Below are 27,531 nucleotides of genomic sequence, written 5' to 3' on the forward strand. Positions count from 1 at the left end.
GTGCTGGTCTGAACCATTCAGCCTACCACTATCAGAAGTGGAACCTCCCACTCGCTTTATTCGGATATCACAGAGCTCTAATCCATAACCTCACCACACAAAAGATAAAACCGCATACATATGAAAAGACTTTCTTAAATTCACGTATTTAGTGGTAGAGCTAGGTTTAGTCTCAGAGCTCAAGACTAATAACTGTTAAACTCCACTTGCATTAGATCTGGATACAAGGGTTTCTCTTGTTTTGACCTTTTTCCCTGGGGTAAGGAGACGGCAGTCTTGCCAAAAGATCAGAGGATGGAAGTAAGGACTTAGCCATATTCCCAGCACCTTTCATACATTCTTCTCCCAGCCCTGACCTATGGGGGAGCAGGGGTGGGATCTGATAACTTATGGTCTGGCAATGGTGAGTGGAAGAAAGCAATCCTTCCCATTCCTAAACTACAGATTATAGATATCCCCACGATCAGTTATCCCTTTATCTTCGATGTTTCTGAACACCTGTGGTAACCGAACCCAACTTCAAATTCCTCTAGATCCCACTTTACAAAAGCCCTCTAAAACCAAGAAGTTGTCTTCAGCCAGCCTCCTCTCCCCCAGAAAACAAACACCAAGACACCCTCACAACGAAGACCACACCATTTATTTACAAAGGCCAGTGTGGGAGTTGGGGGAGGTAGGGAGGGAAAGCCACACAGACATCCTCTCTGGACTGCTTGGGACCCTTTCCCACTTGGAGAAAATTCTGTTCCTCTTGCCTCCATGTTCCCAGCAATGGGTCCTCCGAGCAGCTGGGCTAAGTAGCAGAGAGAGGAGGTGATATGAGCCTCCTCTGTGCTCCAATAGAGCAATGTCCAATTCCAGATCAAAGGCATCATTGCTGCCCTCTCCTTTCCTTCCTCAAATAGAACTTTCTGGCCTGGAGGGAAACAGTGAAAACTCAAAGGGCAGGAGCTAAGACGCCAAACGCCAGGGGTTCTAGAGGGAAAGACTCCTCCCCTACTATTCCCCGAAGCAATGAGGGGAGGGGTAATAAGGGTGCTGGTCACAGCCCTGACAGCTTCAGAAGAGGTACCCACACTACCCTTGGGTTACCCAGCATCCAGAAGCCCAGGGGATCTAGCTCTCCAGGCTGTATTTATTCCTGACCTAGACTGGCCCTTTTGCCTACTTCTCTCTGGTGGGAGAAAACTCTAAACCAGAAATCAACAAGGGATCCACCCTCCTACTCAACTCACATGCACATGTGTGCGTGCATGCATTCATGCACCCATCCCCACTGCTAAGACAGACCCCAATCCTCTTCATGTCTTTTGAGGGGAGCTTAAATTACTGGTACCTGGAGACACAGACAGGTCCTGGGTTCATGGAAATGTGTGTGTATATATATAAGCATGTGTGTTTGTGGAAATGGAACCAACATAACCCCCTGTGAACCGTATTGTTTAGCTTCATTGAGCCCTTTTCTTCCACTCAAATTCCGTTAACATCTCTTAAGTCTCCTTTGCCAGGCCTGAGCCTGGACTCTCCGGCCTAAAAGAACTATTAGTGCTTCCATTCCCTGTCATTCCAACTTCCAAGTCCTCTACTCAGGCTCTTTCCCCGATTCCCTTCCTCCAGAAAATCTCATTCCCTCCTCCCCTCATTGGGCTGGTCCAGGGCCTGTTAATTCGTTCTCCAGAGGGCTGTGTCTCACCTCTCCCTTCAGACAGGGAGAACAGGCATCTTCCTTCCTCTGGAAGTCCCAACAGACCCCATGAAAAAGTGCTGGGTGAAGTGAACAGAACAGGGGGTGAGGAGGAAAATCACAGCCTGTTTCACCTGCCCCTCCTTCAGAGCATGGAAGTCTAGCATTGGTTAGGCTGGAGGTGGGAGGGGATGGGGGAGAGAAAGAAGGAAGAGTTACCAAAAGTAAACATAAGACAAGCAAAACCCTAGTGGTACAGACGGAAGACCCTGTTCCAGTAAAGCAGAGAGTCGGTTCCTCCTTCAGCTCTGCACTGCCACTGAGAAGTTTGAAGGTTGCAAAGGTGAAGGGGGGGAGGGCCAAGGAGGAGGGGCCAATCAACAAAACTGTGAGAACTGTTTAAATAGCTCTGCTAGAGCAGGACCTGGAGAGAAGGTTCTACAAGAGGTGCAGAAGTAAAACTGGAATTCTCAGAGCTACGGGGCTGGGGCCCATGCCTCTAAAGTCACCCTGCCGTCTGGAGAGGACAAGGGAGAAGACAGAAGGGATGACAAGCCGCAGAGGGTCGGAACCAAACGCTGGCATCGAGGGACGGGAGAGGCAGGAGGCACGGGCCGAGGGATCAGGACAGCTGAGAGCCCAGGAGTCTCTCGATAGCTGCGTTGATGTCCCCTCCTGTGGCGATCAGGGCCTGCAGGTTGGCCTCACGATTGATGAAGCCCATGGAGTTGAGCTGCTCCAGCTGCTGCTGAAACCTCACTTCTGGCGTCTGCACCTGGAGGGGACAGGCCTTTTGAAGCGGGCACAGGACCAACCCCAGGGGGCCTATCTGATTCTGAGCGTTTATAATGGTGAGAAGAAGACATCCTCAGAGTCAACCAATGGGGCAGGGGTCGGTGAGCTGCAAACAGAGGCCAAGGAGCCGGCGTCCCAAGTCACTAAACAACTGTGTCATCATAAGGCAGGGGGCATCTCTCTTAAGATTTCGAAGTAATAGGTAGGCCTAGATCAGCCAATATTCCCAACTGCTTTCCATCAACACTCTGGAGATGTTAACAGGCAATCCAAAAGCCAAATGTTCTGTGGTTGATAAATACCACCTCCAAACCCCCTCCTTCCTGGCAGTCATCACACACACGGCCATGTTAAAGGTCAGAGAAGGGCCCCAGGAAAGCAAGAACCTGTTAATTGTGTTTAACCAATCAACAAACACGGTTATTTACGAAAGAGAAGGCTTTTCATTTTTGACACTCCTATAAACATCTCCTGGAAATGTTTTCCCCAAGGCATGTTTAGGAGGCACTAGCCTAGATCATGAACGGAAGACTCAGAGCTGGAAGGAGCCCAGCAATCACAGAGGCCCCCAACATGCAGTACAAGAGCCGTTTCCAATGCTCTGTGCTGTTTTTCATCACGGTCCACACAATTTAAGCTGGACTGGGCCTTGGGGATCCCTTCATCCAGCCCCCTCAGTGCCTTGCACAGAGCTGGGCACACATATTCCTGTTGAAAGGCTTTTCCCAGATGAGTCACAGAGGCCATAGAAGGGTTAAGGGGCTCATCCCTGCTCCTCCCCCAAACCCCAGGCCTTGACTATGTGGCCCAGGGCTCTGGTCACCTCACCTCCCAGAATCCTCCTCTCTTGTCTCAGAGAGGGAGGCTACTTTAATTATCAAAAGGGTCCTCTGATATAAGCAGAAATGGTGTAACAGTAGTTAAAGTGTAAATTCTGGAGCCAGCATGCCTCAGTTTGAATTTTAGCTCCATTACTTTCTAGATATGTGACTCTGAGCAAGCCAATTAACCTCTCTGGGCTTTAGTTTTCCCCTTTTGTAACACAGAAATAATAATAATAGCTTCCTGGCAAGGCTGTTGTGGAGAATAAAGTAAATGAGCTCTTATACATAAGGCACATAGACCAGTACCCAGCTGACCCAGTAAGCGCCATTACTAGTCTCATCTCTATTTCACAGCTGTGGAAACTAAACTTACAGAAGATCGGTAACTTGCCCAAGGCTAGAAAGTAGCAGACCAGGAACTAAAGCCAGGTCTGGCTGACTCCGAAGCCTGCTCTGCTGTCTCCATTCTACTGCCACCCTTAACACTGCAGGGTCCCAGCACCAGCCCCGCTGCCCCATGTACCTGTGAGTTTCCACTTCCAGCCAAAAGCTGGATCATCTGCTGCATGAGCTGCTGCTGAGCACTGGAGGCCCCTGTTGGAGAGGATGTGGCTGGCGGGGCTGGCAAGGAGGTGGGGGCCTCAGGCGCAGACCCAGCGTTGCTGCCTGCAGAGGAGGCTGGGGTCCGGGACATCCCAAAAGAGCCAAGGCTGCAGGCAGGAGAGACCAAGAGGTGGGAGATGGCCTCTGAGAAAGGGATGGCAATGTGAGAGCCAGAAGGAAAAGCAGTTGGAAGGAACAGGAAAACACACCCTCAGAGACACAAGGGCTGCTCAGAGAGTGGCAGAGAAAGGGGTTGAGGGGGAGGAGTAGCCAGAACCTTGCTGCCCACCTGCCACCGACTCTCACCTGGGTACCAGTCCGGGGGCCTCGGTCTGCAAGGTCTGCAGTCCCTGCTGGATCTGCAGCAGCGCCTGCATGGCTCGGGGATTGGTAAGAATGGAGAGTGACTCCGGGTTTTGCATCTGGTGGGAAACAGCAGAGAAAGGCAACAGGAGGTGCCAGGAGACAGGAGGCAGCCTAGACCCCGAGTCCAGAGCCAAGCACGGCCCCTCCTTTAAATTCCACCCACTGGGCCTCGCGGTCCACCCTGGCCCTCAACCTCCGCCCATCTAGGCTCCTCACTCACCTGCTGCAGGAAGACTGGGAGCTGCAGGCGGAGCTGCTCCTGCAGCTGGGGGTTCCCCGCGAAGAGCGGCACGTTCACCATCATCTGCCAGGGTGAAGGCAGTAGGGGAGGCCTGGGCCTACCCACCCCCAGAATGCCCCCACGGCCTCATCTCCCTTGGCACCCCCTCCACTGCAGGAAATCTGGCCAGCTTTTCCAAGGCTCTCAAAGTATCCTGAAGGCCTAAGTGGGACAGTGAGAGGAAATGGAACTATACTCTGGACGAGGACGAGTCAGGAGCCGGTCTGACGAGGAGGATGATAGCTAACATTTCCGTGTACGTAGGGCTTACTACGTGCCATGCCATGTTCTAAACACTTTATGGTATTAACTCAACCCTCACAACTCTCTGAGGCAGGAACTATTGTTATTACCATTTTACAGATGAGGAAATGGGGGTTAAATAACTTGCTTGGCTCACACAGCTAGGAAGTGGCAGAGCTCAATACAGAAACCCAGGCAGTCTGGCTCCAGAGTGTTTTGATCATCACAAGCAACAGCCCCCAATACACTCCGCTCGTGCCAGTTCCATACCTGAGCAGCAAAGTCGGGGTTCTGGGCAAGCGTTTGCATCATGCTGCGCATGTAGGGGGCTGAGATCACATTCTGCATCAGCTGGGGGTTCTCAGAGATCTGCTGGAGGAGAGCCTGCATTTCCGGGCTGTTGAACATCCCTAGGACAAGAAGGAAAAAACAAGAGAAAAGGGGTCCAGATGGAAACCAGATGCCTCACTTCAATCTACATTACTTCAGGCATTGAGTGGTTACAAAACTCAGAAAGGCAACGGTAAAATGGGCACCCAAGTACTGGGGCGTGGGTCCAAGTCTCTCTTGACTCCGAGGTCATCTCGCCCGGCTTTGTCCTGGCCCCTTCCCCAACTACTCTGCTAAGGACAAGCCAGTTGCAAACTAGGTCTGATTCATGCCCCTCTGGACTGTTCCTGCCACAGGTCAGATGTCAGAGTTGGAAAGGATGTGACTAAAGATCATCCAGTTCAATGGTTTTCAAACTTGTCTTAGCAGCAGAGACCCTTTCCTCAAACCAGATCTCACTTGGAAACCAAGTATGTCAGTGGTCTGGTTGGAGCTGGGGCAGGAGGCCTGGAGCCTTTCGCTTTTGGTCTTCCCTCATCCTGGAGATGGGCCAGAGCCCTCAAGACTCAGAAGTACAATTTTAAAACCATGGATCAGGTTCAAGTACCTTATTTATGAAATAAGCACATAGAGGGGAAGGGACTTTCCCAATCAAGATGCTCCCCAGGGTACAGAGAAATCAGAGCATCTACCACACATCCCTAGAGCCATATGTATCGTCATAGTCCAGACAAATGGGGCATCTCCCAGGGTTGTGCAGTGCATAACCTGCACTTCTGTACAAGGCAGCTCTGCACATCCCTCTCCCCCAGCCCACATCTACCTGCCCCCTGATTCCTCTCCCACACCCCATTCCCAGTCTGACCCATTTACTCTGGATAGTACCAGCAGTGTTGAAAGAGCTTAGGAAGTGGGGCCTGGTTTACTCATGAGCCTTTACTTAGGTCACTCCTAGGGACATCAGGACAGGGCCAGAACCAACCCTTACCCTGAGGGGCCGAGCCACTACTCCAGGCTACAGAGCCCCCTCTGTGGCTTCAATACAGTCTCACCTCTGTCTTCAATATTCTGGAGCAGTGTGAACCCCATTCAGTCCTGGGGCAGAGGGACTGCCCTGGTGACCCCACTAAGCTCCTTCCACCCTAGGACATACCTGACCCCAGGCTAGCCGCATTGATCCCAAAGGGGTTCGAGACTGTCGGGTGCACCTGGCTGGTCCCCGATCCTCCGGTGCCCTCCCCACCGGACCCGGGGGCCTGGGAGGTGGGGGGCGAGGGGCTCCAGGGGTTAGGGAGGGGCTCTCGATTCTCAGTCCGCAGAGGCTGGGAGGATGAGCTGTCGGAGTTCCCGGCCAGGGAAGAGAAGGGGTTGTTGCCAAACTGGGAGGAGGGAAAGGTTTTGGGTTAAGGACTGAAACAAATCAGGGATAAGGGCTAGGCCCTTTCTTTATTCTCACCTAATAGCCTCCCCTTCCCCAGGAAAGGGAGAGAGATCTAAAACCTTGGAGGTCCTCAGGTCAATTTCTAGCCCCACAATGGGCAACTTCACCCTCATCCTGCAGGGTGGGAGCTGCCTGATGCTGATGACTGGATAACTGAACCCCTCAGATAACTGGAAACGTCACATCTCCCCTGGTGGCTCTAAATATTTGGTATCTAATCTCCTCTGTGCTCTATAGTATCAATACTTTACACACACCTTTCCCATTGTGTAGTGAGATATTTGTTTTCCTTAGCTCTTAAGGGGCAGAGACAATGTCAGATTCACCTTTGCACCCCTGGCCCCTGACACTAGTAGGTGCTCAATAGGTAATTATTGGCTTGATGGGAGCTGGCTCTCTACTTCGACCCCGATCTGCCTCTAGCTCTCCCTTTTCCAGCCACCTTGGTCTAAGACTAACTCCACCGAACCCTCTCCCTCACCCCCAGGTCCCCCACGTGGCATTCTGTCCATCCAGGCACACCAAAATGGAGCCCCTTAGTGGGCACACCTCTGGCTAAGCACACCTCCCTAGGTCTTCTCCTCCTTCTGTTGCTTCTCCATGTAATCTCCTCCTTCCCCTCCCTCCCCACAGCCTATCTCCTCAGACTGGCTGCTTCAGCTAAACAGTCCCCATCAGCACCAGGCCCCCAACTATGTTATCCAGGATCGTCTCAGGGTCTGCACCCCACCATATGGTGGGCTGCCCATGGCAGCACCCACATGTCCTCCCTCTGGACCCGCCAACACCCACGCAGGAGGTACCTGAGCAGCCTCAGCCCCTCCCCACCATGGAGTTTCGTGTCCAGTCACTTTTCCTGTTTATTCGAAGGGGGTCATGGGGACCAGGGCTGACCAAGGACTCTCCTGCTCTGAGCTGTGGTTCCTTCACCCTACCAGATGCCTGTTCAGATAACAGGGCTTGCAGGCCAGGGTTCATGCACCAGTTTCAGTCTTTGTCAACGTTTCAGATTTCCTGTTCAGGTAACTTGCCTAGCACCCAAACCCACCTAGTTCTGGGTCCTGCTTTGCTCTTCCCCATACACCCTAAGGCCTGAATTTCTTTCCCTGAACTCCCAAAAATGATAATAGCTGCCATTTATTGAGCACCTACTATGTGCCTGACCCATTTATTCTAATGTTTACAATATCCCTCTAATACACCAGTTCTCAAAGTGTGGTCCTAGGACCCCTGCAAGGTTTAAAAACCATTTTTATAATCCTAAGATGTTATTTGCCTTTTTCACTCTCATTCTCTCATAAGTATTCAGTGGAGTTTTCCAAAGGCTATGTAACGTGACATTGCAACGGACTGAATGCAGAAGCAGATATAAGAATCCAGCTGTCTTGTAGTAAGCCAGACATTCAAGAGATCTGCAAAAAAGTCAAACAAGGCCATTCTTTCCTCTAAAGTTTTGTTTTGGAAAATAAAGTTATTTTTCAAAAGAATATGCTATTTATGTTAATGTATAATGGATTTATTGTTATTTTTAAATGAGTTAATAAATAAATTTTTTTTTACTTCTCAGTTTTAATTTCAGATACAGTGAATATCAATAGGCCTAACCCACAAAAACAAAAGCTTTTGGGGTCCTCAATAATTTTTAAGTGTATAAAGGGGTTCAGAGGGGAATTCCCTGGCGGTCTAGTGGTTAGGACTCCGAGCTTCCACTGCAGGGGGCTCGGGTTCAATCCCTGGTTGGGGAACTAAGACCCCCGCATTCCACACGGTGTGGCCAAAAAAAAAAAAAAAAATTTTTTTTTTAGGTTAAACAAAAAATAAATAAAGGGGTCCGGAGACCAAAATGATTGAGAATACTGCTATAACACATTGTCTCCATTTTGCAAATGAGGAAGTGAAGACTCAGGGAGGTTAAGCAACTCACTTAAGATCACACCACTGAAGTATGATGGAGCAGGTATTTGAATCCAGGTTTGTTGATGCCAAACGTTATGTTCTTTTAGCTGAACCAGTGGTTCACACACCTTAGAGTACATCAGAATTAGCTGGGTGCTTGTTATAAAGCCTTGCTCAACTACTTGAATTTTTTTTTAACCAGGTACATACATTACTTTGATATACATTTTTAAATTAAATACTTAAATAAAATAAAACTTAAAATAAATTAATTTCTTTAAAAACTCACAGTTGATCCCTATAGCACTTCCTAAAATTTGAAACAGCAATGCCAAGAATAACCAAGATGATGGTGAAGAATAAGCTGGAAGGGGGGAGGGGAGGTTCACCCTACCTGATGCCCAGACTTAATTAAGACAATGTGGCATCATCATAGGGACAGGGTCAACAAGGCACACTCATCTGTGGAGACTTGGTGTAGGGCAGAGATGGCATGAACAAGGAATCCGTTGGGATAGCACGGGCCACTCAGGATATGGTGCTTTTTCCTTTCCACAAGGAAGAAGGAATGTGAGGCCCCACCCTCCCACTTGGGCGCTGGTTGGGGATGGCAGGGCGTTCAGTCTGTGAAAGTCCATCCAGCTGTACGCTTATCATATGTGCACCTTTCTGCAACTATATTATTCTTCAATAAAACATTTTTAGATGTTTTTTAAAAAACAAGTTTAAAATTTTATGAACAGCATGATACCACTTCTATAAGGTTGAAAATATGCAAAACGAGGCCACAGATTGTTTATGGATTCATACATAGGTAATAAAAGAATCGAAATGACAAACACCAACTTCAGGGTGGTAGTTAGCTCCGGAGAGGGAAAGAGAGGTATAAGATGGGGGAGGGGTATGTGACGGCTGCAATTCTATGTGTAATATCTTATTTGCTAATGTTTAATACGTCTAGGAAAACATACAAAATACTAACAACATTTGTTAACTCTGGGGTGGAAAAGAGGTGGCTGGGGGATGGAAATAGCAGGATCCCTTGTGTATACTTTTGTTGAGCTTGTATACCTTTCTATACTTTTCAAATACCATTTTGTTTACTTTGTGTAACTTTTGAGTTTTGAAACAGGTAAATGTATAATGTATTTAGTGTAAGCTAAACTTTAAAAAAAGAACCCAAAAAGGCACTGAAACTATATATGGCAACATTTTAGGGCCACAAGGGTACAAGAGAATGCTATACTTTTTGTATATTTGGAAAGAATTCTTAAAGCCTTTTTTAACGTGCGTATTCCCAGGACTTGATTCCAGAGATGGATTCAATAAGTAGCTCAAAGGTGGGGACCAGGAATCTCATGGTGAACGAGATCCCCAGGTGATTCTGATGCAGGTGATCTGTGGACCACACTTGAGACACACTGTGCTAGGGCTGGCTGTTTGACCCCAGGCCTGCCCCACAACCTTTGAGCCCTTGGTGCAAGAAGTTTGTCAGAACAATGTCAAATCCCTTGGATATTACCCTTCGCCCACTTCCCTAGGGAACTCTGCTATCTTCTGCCCTAGTGCCTCAGTCCCATGCCAAGTTGGACCATCCCTGGTGGTCTCATCCCAGCATGAGAACCACTTTTAAGCCAAGGCCCACCCTCAGGGCGCTAGGGAAGGAAAGAGGAGCAGACAGCACCTCAGTCTTGCCTGGATCTGGGGTAGGTAATCCTGAGTCCAGACTGCCCTCCCACAGCCCAGCCCCTGGCCCCACCTGTTCCCGGGCAGCACTAAACATGGGCTCCTGGATGTCCGTGTACATGCGGCGGAGGGCATTATACCCTCCAGGGATGCTCTCCAGGTTGCTTAGGGCCCGGTCCTGGTTCCGCATCATCTCCTGCATCATGGCTGGATTCCGAGCAAGCTCCATCGTCTGGTGGAAAAGGGAAAGAGAGAGAATGGCCCTGGAACCAGGGGATCACCAAGCTTGGAAAAGAGTGGGCCCTGATGAGGAGGTCTGGATCAGGACCAGGGTCCAGGGCCTAGGAACTGACCCATAGTGGCAGGGAGTAGGGTGAACTGGACTTCCTTCCTCTACTGTCACCTTGGCTCTAACCCTGCCTCCCTATGGGTATTCTGGTTGACTTCTGGGGGTACAATGATTCCAGATGGGGTGAGGGCAGCAGCTTCCCTCCCTCAGGTTCAGAGGATCCACAGAAGTGTCAGGGAGCACAAGGAAGTTGAATAAGAAAGGACATGAGAAAGAAGAAGACGCAAAAGAGAAAATTAACATCTACTGAGAAGTTACGACATACAGGCACTCGGCTAAGTACTTTACAGAATTCAAATCACTTAATACCCACAATAACCATCCCGTGTAGGTATTTCTGTCCCTATTTAGCAGATGAGAAAATAGGCTCAGAGACTCACTGCCTGGGACACACAGCCAGTTAGTGGTGGAGACAAGGTTTAAGGCCAGATTGGTCTGTCTGACTGAGACCAGACTATGGCTTCTGGTAAATAACAAGTTGGGGAGGGAAAGGATTCAAGCTGGGACAATGCTACCAACACCTTCTAGATCTCACCCCAGGTCTTTGGCCTCACTGAATCTTGAGAAACAGGATGGGGGCTTTCTCTTGGGAACCAATGGCTCACTTTCAATAAGGAGGGGGTGACCTATGTCAGCTCTAGGGGACAGCAGTACATAAGAGATAAAATGAGCATAGCTGCTTCTTGTTCCCATCCAACTTGGAATGCCTTCCCTGTCCTTCTTCCCAAATTTGCTCCACACTTGCCTCTTCTAAGACACTTTTATGTCTATGATAAGATTCTGATCTCTTATCCCACAATTCGTTCATTTAATAAGTACTTACTGAGTGACTACTATATACCAGGCACTGTTCTAGGCAGTGAACAAAACACTTGCAAATCCCTGCCCTTCTGGAACTTATCTTCTGGTGAGTCTAGCACTAGTGTCCACAGCTCTGCTGAGATCATCTACCCTCGTCCCATCCCCTGGTGGATGGCCACGAGATGGAGCTCCCAAAGACCAACACCAAACCACCTCCCCTGGGTCTCCCTTACCCACCAGGCCCTGTCCAGACACAATGCTCCCCAATCCTCCTATTATCTTTCATTCCCAGGCCTTTGTACTTGCTGTCCCTCAGCCCTGAATACTCTTCTCTTTTTCTTCCTCTGGTTCATTCTTCCTCTTTTGGGTCTCTGCTTGGGTGACACTTCCTTTAGGGCCTCCCCTGAGCCCCAGGTAGGATCAGGAGCCCTTCTGTGTGCTTCTAGGGGATACTGTGACTATCTCTATAATAGCACCGACCACACTTTATTATAACTGCCTGCTTACTTGTCCCACTTCCCTTTGAGACCAGAAGTTCCTGGAAAGCTAGGCCTATGTCTTTTCATCACTGTACCCCCAGGGCTCAAAACATGGCTGCTGAATGAATGAATGAATGAACAAGTCACGGTAGGACAAGGTGGGAAAAGGCCAGGCAGGGCACAGCTGGGCACCAGGTGTCCTCCACAATCCCAACCTTCTCTCAGACCCACCTGCCTCATGAGCTCAGGGTTGTTGAGCATGTGGCTGATCTCGGGGTTCCGCTCCATCAGCTGCTGCATCTGGGGGTTGGCCATGATCATGTGGCGCATCAGGTCGGGGTTAGACATCATGTCCTGGACCAGGGGGTTCTCCATGATCTGCGACAGCATCTCAGGATTGGACATCAGCTGCCTCTGCATCTGCTGCTGCAGCTCCATGAAGTTGGCAGAGCCCAGGCCCAGGCTGCCCAGGCCCAGGATGCCCCCAAAGCCAGCTGGGGGGAGGGGGCAGGGTCACAGTCTGTTGCAAGACTCTTCCCCTACCTGGCCAGAGCCACTGAAGTCAGGTCTCCAGGATGGGCCCCTTCTGCTTCTCACATCTCCCTTTTCCAATCATTTCCACAGCCCCAGCCCTGATCCACTGCTGGCAGAGAGATGTGAGCCTACTAGACTGAGACCTCTTTGATGGCCGAGGCTGACAGGCAGGCACAATACTGAGCACAGAGAGGGCAACCAGGGATGGCCTACTGAATGAGCAAATAAATATTCCCCAACCGGCTACTGTTGGACCCACCTTTTTCCCAAACTCCAATATTTTTACCCAGGGTTCCCCACATCCCCAGCCCCATTTCTCCCCTCACTCTTAACATTTTGCCATGCTCTCCTCTTCTGGGAAGCCCTCACAAACTGGTTTCTTCCCCCTCTTGGCTCAAGTACCAAGGTCTGGACCCCTATGTCCAGGGGTCCCCAATCCCCATCGAACCAGGAGCAGGGACCATATTTTCCCCTCTTCTTGGCTCTCCCCCACTCCACAGCCCAAAACAGGACAGTGCCTTCCACCCTAAAGGCTTACAGAGTATGGATGCAGTGGCACTGGGAGGTCCCTCCCCAGTCCCTGGGGAGGTACCCCCCCCACTGCTCCTTCGGCTTCCACTGCCAGTATCCGAAGTGGCACTGCCAGAAGTGGAGGGCTGGGCAGAAGTGGCAGGTGAAGCAGGCGTGGTGGAGGGCGCTGAGGCTGGGTCTGGAGTGGAAGGGGAAGAAGCAGTGGCAGTAGCCGGATCTTGAACCCTGAAGACAGAAAGAAAAATCCTAGTTGAAGTGAACACAAAAGGGAAGACAATGATTTCTATATTTGCTGTGCAGGTTCAGCCCTAACCCAAGCCACCTCCTAAGCAACCCTGAGGCTGGGGCAGGGTCATGCTGGGGGCAGTCAGTAAATCAGACAGAGGAAGAGAGGAGCGAGTATCCTTTATCTTCAGGGTATTCAGGGAGAGGTAAATCAGGTTCCCTTCCCCTGCAGATGAGATCACAGGGCTTCCTGGCAATCCATCCAAGAGCCACCTTCCTGGGCCTTGGCATAGGCCTTAGATGTACAGTTGAACAATGGGTGAGAAAGTATCAGATGGGGAAAAAAGTGCCCAGTCCGAAGCTGGACCTGCTCCTCTCCTGAACTTACTTCTGAGGGGTCTTGATGACCAGATGGACAGTGAGCCCATCCTTGATCCCATGCTGGTTCAGTGTGTCCCCATCCTTGAGGATCTTGCCTGCGAAGATCAGGACCAGCTGATCCTGCTGAGCCTTAAATCTCCGGGAGATTTCCTCTTTGAACTGTGATCAAGAGGCAAAGGTCACTGTGAAGGCTGCCTGGGCTCCTCCAACCAGGGACCCTGCCTCTTCTTCAAAGCCTCTGTATTCCCTTGCTCCCACCTCTAGTCGTGGGAAGTCCTTTCAGCAGTCCTGACTGCATCCCTCCAGCTGCAATAAGCAGCTCCTTTCTTAACCAAGGAGGTGGACCAGTGAGAAGTTCCTCTCAGCTCTACCCCAGGGTCTCCCACCCTAGAAAGCCCTTGCTTCTATCTGCCACTCCTTCTTCAGTCCATCCACCCAGTTCCCTGTGAGCATACTACCTGGGCAGTTCTCTCCATCCCAACTCCTTCAACAGCCTTGGGCCCAGGCCCTATCTCCCTTCAGCCTTCTCTTTCCTCTCTTTATTCCCAGTGTTCTTGTAACAACTACAACAAATAGATCCCATTTATAACAGCACTAACTATTCACTAGTTAAGAGTTCCATGAGATACATGTTAATTATTATCTCCATTTTAAAGATGAGAAAACTGAGGATCAGAGCAGTTAGGTAACTTGCTCTGGGCAGACTGGAACTCAGGTCTTGACATCAAAGCCCAGGCTCTTAACCAAACACATGGGGCCACTCAATTAGGGCTGATTTCAAATTCAGTTTTGCAGGCAAAAATTATTTAAATTCTGGAATGTAGTCATTTTATAAGGTGGGGGAGGGGCAATGACGGCACTAAAGGCTGGCTTGGGGAGAGTTAGACTCCCCAAATCTATCAGCAACACCTCTATCAACCCAACCAAATCAAACCCACACTCTAAGTAAAAAGAGTGCACTTGTTAAGCAAAGGCAGCTTCCAGATCCCTCCCTTCCAACCAGACGCCTATCTTAAGCCCCGCCTCTGTGAAATTCTGGAGCAGCCAGAGGGGGGTGGTGAACATAGGCAATATTCCCTCATTCACTCATTCAACACATTTTTACTGAGCACCTACTGCACACTGTGTAAATCCCAGAGGGGCTGAGAATCAAATGTAACCACCTCGATTTGAAAGAGTACGAAACATCCGGGCAGAGGGAAATCCTACCCACTGGCCGGGCGTGAGAATGCTGAGCGTTCTCTGAGGCGCACAGTAGGCGCCCGGAGCTCTCCCCCAACCTGCGCCTCCCGCCCGCTCAGCTCCTTGCCTGGCCCCCACTCTGACTCGGCGCCTCGAACCCCGACCAGTAACTGGGACGAATACTCCCCTCAAACCCAGGGTCCTTCCCCCTTCCCTGTGCAAGGTGTCCTCTTCCCACTCTCCACCACGCCCCCAGCCCAGGCCACAAGGCAAACCGCCGGCCTCCCTTCCCCAACACGCGCCACGCTCCCCCAGACCACCCCCGCAGGACGCCCCCTACCCTCCTGCCCGTCCCTTCCGCTCCTCCGAGTGCGTGCTGGGCCCCCGCCCTCCTCTCCCCGGCCCTCCCGTACGCCCCACCGTCTCAGAGCCACCCGCCTCTTCGCAGACCCCTCCTCCACGCTCACCCTCACCCCCGCCACCCGTACTACCTCTTTGACCGAGGCTCGATCGCAGATCACAATTTCCTCCTTGTCCTTGGGGGTCTTGACGGTGACCCGAATGGGGGGCCTCGTCTCGGCCCCGCTCGGCTCCGCCATGCCGCCGCCGCCACCCGGCCGCCCGCCAGCCCGCCCCGGCTCCTCCTTCTCCCCGCCCGCCCGGCCGTCCGGGCTCGGCTCCGGCGCCTCCAACACTCCCCTCTCCCCTCCCCTTCCCAAGGCTTCACCGCCCCCTCCGGACCAGCCGCAGCCACAGCGCCCCGGGCGGACTGGGGGGGCCACTGCAGCGGGGTCCGCCCAGGACTGAGCCCGGGGTCCAGCAGCTTGGACAGGGCCTTGCTGGGCTGCGGCCCCCGAGGGGTTCGGGGCGGAGGCGGGGCGTGTCCGTCACTGCGGGACGGGGGCCGAACTAGCTCGCCCAAGCCGAGCTGAGGTCCACCCGGGCCCAAAGCTGCCCCCGCCCCTCCGCGGGTTAAGTCCCGCTCCGGGACAAAGGACTTTCTGTGTCGCCGCTTTATCTCCGTTCCCTGTGATAACTGGTCTTTCTCGGGAAGCCCAAATTCTTTCCAGGCCTGAGCCCTCTCCCGACTTTGAGGTTGAATTTTCCCACTTCTGGATGTCCACCTAAAACCTTGTCTCTAGGATTGACTTTATTCCCCTGAGAGTAGTGGCCTGCACGAAGTCTATTAAGTACAGTTCTAGAGATCTGAATTTTGCCTGCGTGGCCCTTCTGAGCCTTGGTTTCCTCAATAGTATCTATCGCCTCATCTCACAGAACTGTGCATAATGTAGAAATTTGCTTTGAAAAGTAACCAAAGGTGTGCCGGACAAATCTAGGGATTTTATTTTCTTTTAACTACTGAATCGTGAATTGTCAAGCGGATATGACTTTTCTCTGCCCGAGGGGGTTAAATGTCCTTCCAGTACTGCCTCTGTCCTTTTTCTCCCGCTCTTTTCTCCCATAACCGCGTGGTCGCACTGGAAAACCGAACTGTAGTTCCCAGGGTGCCTCGCGAAATCGCAAAGAACTACAATTCCCAGGGCACCCCGCGGTGGGGCGGGGTTGAGTCAGAACCACAAAGCCAGGCCAGAAAACTACAACTCCCAGGGCGTTCCGGAGCAGGGCAGCTGGACTACAGGAAGCGGCAGGCGAAGGGCAGTAGTAGGAAACTCGGGGATCTGGGTGCAGAAGCCCAGGGATAGGAGCCGCAGGCATGCTGCGTCCCAAGGCTTTGACCCAGGTGCTAAGCCAGGCCAACACTGGAGGCGTTCAGAGCACCCTGTGAGTGCGGACCGAGAACCCGAGTGGCGAGCACTGGCGTGGGGCAGCGCGCGACTCTCCGAGGGAGGGGTGGAGAAGGGAGGAGGTGGCAGAGGGGGCAGCAGCTAGGTGAACCGGCCGGAGGGCCCCTCTCGAAAAGAGAAACCGACGTACTGGGTGCTCGGGGCATGTTCTAGCACACACTCAGCCCAGACGCTTGCTTTCCAGAAGGGCCAGTGGCGGGAGTTAGGATGGGAGCCCAGGCGTTTGCCTCCCCGTCCTCAGCACGTTGATATCCCTCCTGATCCTTCGCCAGGCTGCTGAATAACGAGGGATCTCTGTTGGCCTACTCCGGTTACGGGGATACGGACGCCCGGGTCACCGCTGCCATCGCCAGTAACATCTGGGCGGCCTACGACCGGAACGGGAACCAAGCGTTTAATGAAGACAATCTCAAATTCATCCTCATGGACTGCATGGTATGGAGAAGGGAGCCACTTCCTCTTTCTCTAAGGGCATCCCCCAAGGGGCGACCTGGACCCCATCCTGGATGGTTAGAGGGGCAGGGACAGGATCTCTGGAAGATTACTAAGAGTCGGTCTGCAGCAGCATTTATAATAGGCAGGACCCTATGCATCAAGTGGTGATGAGAAAGGAGTCCTGGACCTGAGGTCTGGCTGGGGTTCTGGTCTCAGCCAGCCACTTATCATTTGTGGAACCTTGGGTAAGTCACTTAACCTCTCTGAGCTTTCTTACCACACCTCCAAGGTGAAAACAATAATTCCCATCACCACACCATGCACACAGGGTTGTTGGGATCAAATGAGAGGGTGGATATAAACTGTAGAGTGATATGCAGACACAAAGTGTTGTCATCTGAGATTCACAGACTCAGAAGCATGGCAGAGTCTCCAGACCCTAGTCCAATCCCTTCAGTTTACAGAGAAACACGATGCAGTCCAGAAAGGGGAAGTGGCCATTAGACTGTGAACTTCTTGAAAACAGGAGCTGTCTCATTCACCTTTCTATCTGTTCAGTCAACAAATTTTTAGATCCCTGCAGTGTTCTCAGGACTGGGGAAAAAGTAGCAAACAAGACAGACAAAAACTACAGCCCTAATGCAGCTTACAGTCTTACATATGCCTTAAATTAAGTAAAATATGTATGTTCGTAAAATAAGTTCGTAAATATGTTTTGTAACATATGTATGTAAGTGTAAAAAGTAGTATGTTAGGTATTGAAAATGCTGTGGAGAAAAAGCAAAAAGGAAGTGAGATAGGATGTTTGTGTCAAGGACTATCTCACTGAAAAGGTGACATCTCATCAAAGATCTAAAAGATCTAAAGGAAGTTGGCAAGCTATGTGGCTGTCTGGGTTAAGAACATTTCTTTTTTTTTTTTAAATTAATTAATTTATTTTTGGCTGCGTTGGATCTTCGTTGCTGCGCTTTCTCTAGTTGCAGTGAGAGGGGGCTACTCTTTGTTGCGGTGCACGGGCTTCTCACTGCAGTGGCTTCTCTTGTTGCGGAGCACAGGCTCTAGGCACTCAGGCTTCAGTAGTTGTGGCTCGTGGGCTTTAGAGCACAGGCTCAGTAGTTGTGGCTCGCGGGCTTAGTTGCTCTGCAGCATGTGGGATCTTCCTGGACCAGGGCTCAAACCTGTGTCCCCTGCATTGGCAGGTGGATTCTTAACAACTGCGCCACCATGGAAGTCCAAGAACATTTCTGATAGAGAGAACAGTAAGTGCAAACGCCCTGAGGCAGAATGATGCCTGGTCAGAGATCAACAAAGTTGAAGTGGCTGGAGTAGCATGAGAATGGGAGGGGTTAGTAGATGAGGCACCCAGAGAAGCAGGGGGTGCAGCACCTGGTTCCAAGCACACAGTGGATGCTTAGTGAAAGTTTGCTGAACCAAATTGAAAAGGCCCCAAGAGTGAACTCTCCAGGAAGGATTTCCACTGTAACTCAGCCACCGACCTCTCCCTCACTCCCTCCTTAACCAAGGATGCCAGTTCCACTGATGATTCCTAGGATGCCTACCCTAGAGCTGGTGCTATAAGGGTGATAGCTTTCAAATGTTCTGACCACAACCCAGCCATAAGAAATATATTTTAAGTCAGAGTCCAGTAAAACGGAAGTTTCATGAAACAGTACTTCCCTTACTATATGCAATATACTTCATTTCTCTTCTTTTTTTTTGGCCGCGCCGCACAGCTTGCGGGATCTTAGTTCCCCGACCAGGGGTTGAACCTGGGCTCCAGCAGTGATAGCGCCGAATCCTAACCACTGGACCAGGGAATTCCCCTTCTTTTTCTTTTAATGCTGATCAACTTCTTAATTGATCTGGGGTCGGTTAACCCTGGGGCCAAACCTACAGTTTGCAAAACATTACCTTGGGAAGTGAGGCGAAGTATAAGTTGGGTTACTGCTCTCCCCTTACCATAATGATAATAACTGTATAATAAACCATAATAATAACATCACCCATCTGGACAGCCCTTTGCAGATACAAAACTCCTTCCTGTGTATTAGCATCCTCACCAACTGGAGTGGGGTACAGGTTACAGAAAGAGTAACTGAGCTTCTGGGAGATTGAGTTTCCCAGGGCAACTTGGTTAGTAGGTGGCTGTGCTGAGGCTGGAATGGCCTCAGAACTTCACATCCAGGTCTGTGGCCAAAGTCCCCCAGCAGAAGCTCCTGCTGTGCCCAGGACATGGAAGGAAGATACAGTCTCTCTCAAGAAGAGCCCATGGGGAAAGAGGGGGCAAAGGGTACAAGCAGAACATCACATCCCCTGATATCACCCCCACCAGGAGGGCCGTGTAGCCATCACTCGAGTGGCCAACCTTCTACTGTGCATGTATGCCAAGGAGACTGTTGGCTTCGGAATGCTCAAGGCCAAGGTGTGTATGTGCCCATCCCTGTAAAACCCTGGGCCCAGCCTTCATGCTCCATCATTGTGTCCACTCCCATCCCCACCACCTTCCCAGAGTCATTCTCCTGTCACCCAGTCCATGTCTGGTGCGGGCTAACACTGGAGGCTGGGGGCTGGGGGCTCGGCATTAGGAGTAGACCTGAATTTGAGATCCCTCTAGTGGCAGGCCTTGTGTAGGACTGGTTTCTCCTCCCTTTCTCGCAGGCCCAGGCCTTGGTGCAGTACCTGGAGGAGCCTCTCACCCAAGTAGCAGCATCGTAATGACTGTTGGTGGAAGCAGGGGTTCAGAAAAGAGAGATGACCATTTGGAGGGGCAGGGCCCCCTGGGGAAGCCTTCCTGGATGTGGAGGGTTGGGGGGACTTTGTTCTTCCCAAGAATAAACTTCAACTCCTGTCTTGTGTCTTGGCTGCTTTCTTGGATGGGGGGAATCAGAGGAGATAGGAAGGAGCAGGGATTGCTTATAAGGTTCTTCATGTTTTGCAAGTGAGTGACTTTTCACTCACTCCTTCTCCACAACCTCCAACACCAAAAGGTTATTGGCAGTGGTGCCTCAGGTCCCTTGGCCTCTCCAGTGGTGTGACCTCACCTGGCCGCTGCCACTCAGAGAAGAGTCTTACCCACCTGTTGGCAAAACCTTGAGAGTGAGCTGAGAGGAACAAGGGGCTGGTGGGGGTCATGCTGGACAGAGAGAAAACAGGGCGTGGGAGTTCAGTGTCCTTCAGTCCTGAAGTCCCTTGGGGGGCACCTTTTCTACTCGGGGTTGGGAGGGTGCCCCCTGGCGGCTTACAAGGGCCACCCCTTCCCTCTTCTCCAGGTATTCACAAGCTCACACAGACCCTCTCCAGATCAGGAAGCCCTTTGCAGACAGGAGGGCTTTGCTCTGAAGCCTCAGGTCCGGTGAAAGAGTAGAAAAGATCCAGAAGTCCTGTCCCTGCACTCAGACCCCTCACCTCATCTGCTGTTTCTGCCCCAGGTCTCCCCCTATCCAGTGTCCTTAGAACAAGACTGGACGGGGAGCTACCAGCCCCTTTCCTAGTGCTGTAGGAAGGGACCCATCCCAGGCAAGCAGGTAGGTTGCAAGTTCCAGCTCCACCCACGATGAGAAACTGCCCATCCCAGGCCCTGGGCTGTCAGGGAGCGGCAGAAGTTGCTATATCTAAGATGCACCTCCCAGAGCTCTGCACTGCAGCAGGGTGACCCCAGCCCCTCCTCACAACAGCCCTTCCTCTTGTGTCCCCAGTTACCCCTCACCACAGGCTCTGAGGAAAAGCGGGAGGCCGAGTAGCTTCCTGCTCCCCAAGGGACTATTTCTCATTCACTGGTGGCTGGGCCCCCCATGGCCACAGGTCCCAGGAACCTAGCAACGCGTATTCCGTCCTCTCAGCTGGTTCTGTGAAGGTCCTGTCCCTGTCCCAGCTGCCCCCATTGTCACTCCCTTGAGCCTGCTCGCCTGCTTGCGGGAGCCCAGGCTGAGAGCAGACACCCAACCTGTCTAACCTGTCTGACGTCATTGTCTCTCCACCCACCTGGGCCCCAGGTCTCCAGCCACTCACTGTTCCTGTTCTCAGCTTCCGTCCTCTCAGCTTCCTTACAGCACCGCCACCTGCGAGAGTTGAGCCCCCCTAGGCCCTGGCTAGCCTGAAGTCGGCCCTCGATTCCTCTGGCTGCAGAAGTCTCTTTACTCCCGATGAGAGGAAGGGCGGATCCAGGTCTCTTGAGAGCTGAGGGTTGAGGGCATTGAGCCAACGCATAGACCCGTCACCTCTGCCCTTGAAGACACTTGTGCCCTCCATGCGGAGCCAAGATGGGGAACAGAAACGAGGAAGATTATAACTTTGTCTTCAAGGGTGAGTCGGGGTCCGTAGGGAAAGAGGAACGCCTGAGAGAGACCCAGGAAGAGCACAGCAGAGCCAGAGGCCCCTTCCTGTTTTTTAATCACTTAGCAGGACCTACCTCCTAGGGCTCATCATTCCTTTGGATAAGAAAGAAAGCCTAAGGAGTGGGGGAGGGTCTATTTACTGGTGCAAAAGTCCTGGAGCTGCCAGAATGCTCTAGTAAATAATGCTGATCACCCCTTCATGGTGCCAAGTTAGGCTCCTCTGCCCTGTTCCCAATGGAAGCCCAAACCCCTAGGAATAGTCAGCCACTGCAGCACCAGAGATGGAGGATTCCCTCCTGAGAAGAAGGGGAAACAAGCCGACTTAAGAGGAAGAAAGTCACCTTTCTAGGCAGCTGTACAGGAAAGGAGAGATAGGATAGATCTATCCCGTCAGAGCGCTGGAGAAAGCCATAGGGAAGATGTAATGATTGGGAGAAGGGTCTAATAGAACCTGGAGGACTCCCAGCGCCACGGCTTTGTCTGTCTGCCCCTTGGCAGACCCCTTGGGCTCAAATACCAGGAACTGGCTTCAACTTGGCTGTCCCTGGAAGTCCGCATGTATCTTTCCTGCTCCTTTATCTTGCTCCAGTGTTTGGCCAGTCTAGTGTTCCCCACCCCCACCTGCACACCTCCTTCAGGGCAGGGTGGACCAGCTGCCCTATGCTTCCCTGTCCAGCCACCCCACCCCACTGCCTCTCCCAGCCTCGGCTCCGCCCTCACTTGAGCTGGGACTCTCAGTCGACCAGGGCTTGGGGAACCTGTACTCCCAGCATCTTTCCCAGGAAGGGAGACAGAGTAAGGATTAGCAGTAGACTGGGGCGATACTACTCCTATTGTTTACTGAACCCTTGCTATGTGCCAGCCACTGGCTCATTAATCACTCTAACAACCCCAAAATTATCTTTCATTTTGAAAACATGAGTTCAGATCTCAGCCCTGCCATTTACGAGTTATTACAGGTTGGGGTCACTAGAAGCAGACACTGAGAAATGTGGGGTGTAAGATGTTTATTGTGGCTCAACAGCAGTGAAAGGAAGAGGCAGGACGCAGGATTGGGCAGAGGGAGAAGTCACACTGCAAGGCAAGATCACAAAGCCTTGGCCAAGGGCAGGCAGCTCTGGGTTCCCCTCTCCTTGCTCGGGCGCTGCTTGCAGGCTGCCCAGGAAAGGTATGACCTCAGGTGAGGCTGCCCTCTGCATCAGAAGCAGATGCTGAAGGAGCCAACAGCTGAAGGCTGTGTGCTGACTGCACTCCCTGCGGCTGGGGGCAAGTCCTTCCTAGAAGGCTCATCTGAGCAGCACAGCTCGTGTTTACCACACTAGCTGTGCCGTCTTGTGCAAATCATTTAACCCCCCTGTAAAAACGGGGTGATACTAATAATGGTACTTGCCTTATGGCATTGTTGTGAGGATTAAATGAGTTAATATGTGTAAAGCCTTCAGGATGGTGCCTGGCACACAGTAGGAGCTCAATAAATGTTAACCATTAGTATCTCCATTTTACAGATGAGGATGAGACACAGAGCAAATAGCTTACAAAAGGTCACTAAGTCAGTACTCAAACCCAAGTCTGTCTGACTCCAAAGCCCTTGCCCTGAGCCCCTTTGGGGCCTGAGGATAGCGCTCAGAGCACACCCACTGGGAGGGATGAGATGGGGATGAGGTTCCCAGTAGGGGAGAGGCAGGAACACACACACACACACACACACACACACACACACACACGTCCATACAACCTCTTATCCACACACACCCATATAGCTCCCAGCTCTTTCCTGCACTAAACAAATAAGGAATTTTTTAAGTTGGAGGGGGCCTTTATAGGTTTTATAAACAGGAAAACTGAGACCCAGAAAAGGTGAGCCACTTGTTCAGGGTCACACAGCTAGTCAGAGGCTGAGTGGGCACCAGCACCCAGAATATGTGGTGTCCAGTCCTGGGGTGCCTGCCTGCCTTTCCAGAACCACCCTGGGTAGCTCAGGGCCAGTGAGATTATGAGCTGTACTTACATCAGCCCCACGTTTTAACCCCAGCCCCCAACTCACCCATGGTGGGTAAGGCTGGGCCCTGGATGCTGCCCTCCAGCCTAAAGGCTCTTCATGGCCCCGCTGGTGGATCCTTGTCCCTGAACACCTAAAGGTAAAAGCACTGGCCTACCAACAACAATAACGACAGTAACAGTTTTGCACACTCACTATATCCTGGGCAATATCTCATTTACTTCTTGCAACAATCCATAAGATAGATACTATTGTTATCACTTTTTCATAAGAAAAAGGTCAGAGAGGATAATAGCTTGCTGAAGGACACACATAGCTGGTCCCACACCCAGTCCCATGGTCTTAACCATACAAGACTGCCCCTTCTTGGGGACAACTGGATCCTAACTTATTGTACACATACGTCCATACCTTTCCCCCACCCACAGACGTGTCACCTGCCAAACTTTCTCCTCACCCACACTTCTGTTCACACCTCTGCTCCCCACGCAGACACACACAAACCTCCCACTTGTCCTTCCAGCTCGTATACATAGAAACACGCACAATGTTCTCATACTCCCCCACCCAGAAATGTGCAACCTCCCCCCAGGCCCCTGCCCTCCCTCTTACCTCACAACCCTGAATGCCAATACCCACAAACAGCCCATAGACGTCACTCCATCACCGTATTCGCAGGTTGACTGCAGCCAGGTCACAACAGACCAGGCCTAGACCTCTTTAACGGCCTGTTTCAAACACTCAGCCCTTCTGCCCCCGGATGGATGCATTCATGTAGAGTTGCAGACCCTAGCCTCTGCCAGGAGACCTGGCTCCCTCCTCAGTTTTCTGAGCTCAGCTCCCCTTTTCGGATGGGCAGACCCTCCAAGCTCAGCCCTTATCTTTCCACTCCTTCAGTGGTGCTGATCGGCGAGTCAGGCGTGGGGAAGACCAATCTGCTATCCCGATTCACTCGCAATGAGTTCAGCCACGACAGCCGTACCACCATCGGGGTTGAGTTCTCCACCCGCACTGTCATGCTGGGCACCGCCGCTGTCAAGGCTCAGATCTGGGACACGGCTGGCCTGGAGCGGTACCGAGCCATCACCTCGGCGTGAGCTGGGGCTGGGGGTCTCCTGGGGCGCGGGGTTGCTGGGGAAGTCAGGGCATACCTCTGGAGGAGAGGTGGAGGAGGAGGAGGAGGCAAGGACACTCAGCAGTAAGTTCCCTGAATGGGACCACGGGCCACTGCGGCCCGAGTCAGGAGACGTGAGTACTCTGAGCTGCAAACAGTCTGAGGCAGGCTGCAGTGATGCTGACTGCTGGAACTAAACACAAGGGCCATCGCCACCGCTTACTTAAGTCTTTGCTATGTGCCCAGGAAGGTACAAGGCACTTTACATTGGGCATTTTATGGAATCCTCAAAGTACCACAGGAGTAAGGTGCTATCATTAATTCCTCTTTAAATATGAGAAGTTTGAGTCTCAAGCAGGTGAAATCAGGGTGCTGCTGGGATGGGGGCAGGTTCCGCGATCAAGAGCACCCCCTCACTTCTGCACAGTGCTTTGCACTTGGCAGCCTTCACTGTCTAACCACAAGGTGAAGGGCTGGACCCCTCAGCTGCATTTTACAAAGACTCAGAGGACACAGAGGAACGTAGGTCTCCTGACACCAGACACAGAGTTATCTCCCAGGCAGTGTTAGGCCAAAGGTGGTGTGTGTGTGTGTGTGTGTGTGTGTGTGTGTAGTGGGGGACAGCACAGGAGTCAGGGGCTTGGTTTATACATATGCATTACTCTTGGACTGGTCACCTGACTCTTTTTTAAAAACGTTTATTTTATTTATTTATTTTTGGCTGTGTTGGGTCTTCGTTGCTGCGCGCGGGCTTTCTCTAGTTGCAGTGAGCGGGGGGCTACTCTTCATTGCGGTGCGCGGGCTTCTGGTTGTGGTGGCTTCTCTTGTTGCGGAGCACGGGTTCTAGGCGCGAGGGCTTCAGTAGTTGCGGCTCACGGGCTCTAGAGCGCAGGCTCAGTAGTTGTGTCACATGGGCTTAGTTGCTCCACGGCATGTGGGATCTTCCCGGACCAGGGCTCAAACCCGTGTCCCCTGCATTGGCAGGAGGATTCTTAACTACTGCGCCACCAGGGAAGTCCTGGTCACCTGACTCATATGAGCCTCAGTTGACTCTTCAATAAAATGGGAGTAATTAGATACCACCAATCCGCTAGCTCCATCTAACTCCAAGAGTGAGACTGGATGCTTGCAAGGGTGCCTCAGATGATAGGGGAGATTTAGCTAGTCCTAGAAAGATGGCCATAAGAGAGAAGACACTGTGGGTCAAGATCTTAGAGGTGGGACATCTAGGAGGCTGTCTTGACCAGAGCCCTGGTATACATTGGTGAATAGCAGGGGCTCAAATCAGAAAAAAAAGACCTGGAGAAGCAGAAGGGCTAGGAAGGAGGAGGGAGCCACTGGTTTTGGAGAAGGGAGGTGAGGCTTCGGAGGCTCCAAGACCAGTATCCCTGGAGGGCGCTCAGCTTCAGACATGGGAGCTTTGGGCTGCCCTGTGCGGTTTGGGTCTTTGGACTCTAGTTTTCATATTCCCCATCTCTGGTACTCATCTCTGGCTTTTGGCTTGAGGGCTGTGCTCTGAGGCTGGGCCTGATGGCCCTGACCTTGCCTCTGTCCACCCCACTACCCCCCACCCAGGTACTATCGTGGTGCCGTGGGGGCCCTACTGGTGTTTGACCTAACCAAGCACCAGACCTATGCCGTGGTGGAGCGCTGGCTGAAGGAGCTCTACGACCACGCCGAGGCCACAATCATCGTCATGCTCGTTGGTAACAAGAGTGACCTCAGCCAGGCCCGAGAGGTGCCTACTGACGAGGCCCGCATGTTTGCTGGTGAGAGCCCACCATGACCCAGCCTGACCCCTCCAGCCCTGCCAATGCAATCCCAGATCCCACCTCCCCAGCCCCTGCTCCCACCTCCCCAGCCCCTGCTCCCACCGTAGGGATCCGGCCTGGACGTCCTCCACAGGATCCCCTACCTCTATCCCATCTTCCTCAGAATCTCCTAGACCCTCCCCTCTGTGACCCTGTGTCCCTCTTTATGTCCCACCACTTGCCCTGAGATTGTCTTTATGGGCAATTATTCATAGTTGGTTTTAGGACAGCCCACCCTGCGATGCTCAGAGATCTTAAGTGTAGCAGGTGGGCTCCCCTTGACCACCTGCAGTCACACTTTCCCCAGGCTTTCTGGGGTTTAGAGGCAGCAAGATACAGTGGTTAAGGGTGTAGGCTGTGGAGTCCCATGGCCCAGCTTCACATCTCTTGGCCAATGACTAGCTGTGGGACACCAAGCAAGTTCTTTATTCATTCTCTCTGTTTCTGGGCTTCAGTTTCCTCTTCTATAAGAAAGGGATAGTATTCAAACCTACCTCACAGGTTGTTTTAAGTTTTATATGAGCTACACATGCCAAGGGTTTAGTGCGTAGCAAATGTACATGGTAAACATGAAGTAAATATTATTATTATCGCGTTGGCCCTCCACAGCTAATGGTGTGCTTCCTTTCCTGTCAGAAAACAATGGGCTGCTATTCTTGGAGACCTCGGCCCTGGATTCCACCAACGTTGAGCTGGCCTTTGAGACTGTCCTCAAAGGTAGAGCCCCTGCCATTCGGCAGGCACCCCATCCCATCCGTGAGCCTTCTGTGGACAGTGTGAGGAACGCAGACACCCAGCCCTCGCCCGCCCCAGCTGATTCCTCAGCCCCTCTGTGGGCCCCCAGCCTCCTCAGAGCCTCCCTAGTATGCCCCCCACCCCCTCAGCTGGAGCTTAGGGAAAGAAGCAGAAGGCCACACTTACCAGGGAGCTGAGTCTTAGCCCTTCTCCACCCACGTAAGTAGAAGGGGCCCAGGTGCCCAAACTCCTCTTCCTTCTAGCAAAACCCACGGTGTTCAGAAAGGGGCACGTAGAGTGTGTATGCGGAGGGCGGGCTCTAAATCTTCATCTGACCTGACCACTGCCCTCTGCCCTCACAGAGATCTTCGCCAAGGTGTCCAAGCAGAGGCAGAACAGCACCCGGACCAATGCCCTCACCCTGGGCAGTGAACTGGGCCCTGGTGAGAAGAAGGCCTGTTGCATCAGCCTCTGACCTGCCCCCACTGGCACTCTGGTGTCCCCCATTCCCACCCCAGATCCAGGAGCTTTCCCTGCCCTGTGGTTGCAGATGTCAGAGTGGCCGGTCCTTGTTCACAGCCCCGCAGAGCTCTAAGGTCTTCATGCGCCGCCCCTCCTCCCCACATATCTCTATTATCGGTCACCTCCTCACAGACTAGGGCCCCCCA

At 52.0% G+C, this 27,531-nt stretch overlaps 3 protein-coding genes across 5 annotated transcripts; 2 read left to right on the forward strand and 1 right to left on the reverse strand.

The window, feature by feature from the left end:
* Positions 1 to 618: 618 nt before the first annotated feature.
* On the reverse strand, positions 619 to 15,303 carry UBQLN4 (ubiquilin 4). 3 transcript variants are annotated; one of them, XR_450143.2, is made up of 12 exons: positions 15,122 to 15,301; positions 13,456 to 13,607; positions 12,850 to 13,067; positions 12,009 to 12,271; positions 10,222 to 10,380; positions 6,279 to 6,504; positions 5,066 to 5,205; positions 4,493 to 4,576; positions 4,213 to 4,328; positions 3,827 to 4,013; positions 1,694 to 2,459; positions 619 to 793 (listed from the first exon to the last, which is right to left on the reverse strand). XR_450143.2 is itself a non-coding variant. In XM_057526561.1 (11 exons), the coding sequence occupies exons 1-11, from the start codon at positions 15,227 to 15,229 to the stop codon at positions 644 to 646; spliced, it is 1,803 nt and encodes a 600-aa protein (XP_057382544.1). In that variant the 5' UTR covers positions 15,230 to 15,303; the 3' UTR covers positions 619 to 643. The 3 variants fall into 3 exon arrangements, 2 of the variants coding, with proteins under 2 accessions (XP_057382544.1, XP_007171940.1); XM_057526561.1 differs by lacking the exon at positions 1,694 to 2,459 and having other exon boundaries at positions 15,122 to 15,303; XM_007171878.2 differs by having other exon boundaries at positions 619 to 2,459.
* Positions 15,304 to 16,242: 939 nt separating this feature from the next.
* On the forward strand, positions 16,243 to 19,718 carry LAMTOR2 (late endosomal/lysosomal adaptor, MAPK and MTOR activator 2). The gene is made up of 4 exons (XM_007171877.2): positions 16,243 to 16,412; positions 16,708 to 16,870; positions 19,203 to 19,292; positions 19,529 to 19,718. Exons 1-4 carry the CDS (start codon positions 16,345 to 16,347, stop codon positions 19,583 to 19,585), a joined length of 378 nt encoding a protein of 125 aa, XP_007171939.1. The 5' UTR covers positions 16,243 to 16,344; the 3' UTR covers positions 19,586 to 19,718.
* Positions 19,719 to 20,909: 1,191 nt separating this feature from the next.
* Positions 20,910 to 27,531, forward strand: RAB25 (RAB25, member RAS oncogene family). The gene is made up of 5 exons (XM_007171876.3): positions 20,910 to 21,172; positions 24,101 to 24,296; positions 25,893 to 26,086; positions 26,765 to 26,845; positions 27,226 to 27,531. Exons 1-5 carry the CDS (start codon positions 21,130 to 21,132, stop codon positions 27,336 to 27,338), a joined length of 627 nt encoding a protein of 208 aa, XP_007171938.1. The 5' UTR covers positions 20,910 to 21,129; the 3' UTR covers positions 27,339 to 27,531.

The sequence above is a fragment of the Balaenoptera acutorostrata genome, chromosome 1 (assembly GCF_949987535.1).
Source record: "Balaenoptera acutorostrata chromosome 1, mBalAcu1.1, whole genome shotgun sequence".
Lineage (NCBI taxonomy): Eukaryota > Metazoa > Chordata > Mammalia > Artiodactyla > Balaenopteridae > Balaenoptera > Balaenoptera acutorostrata.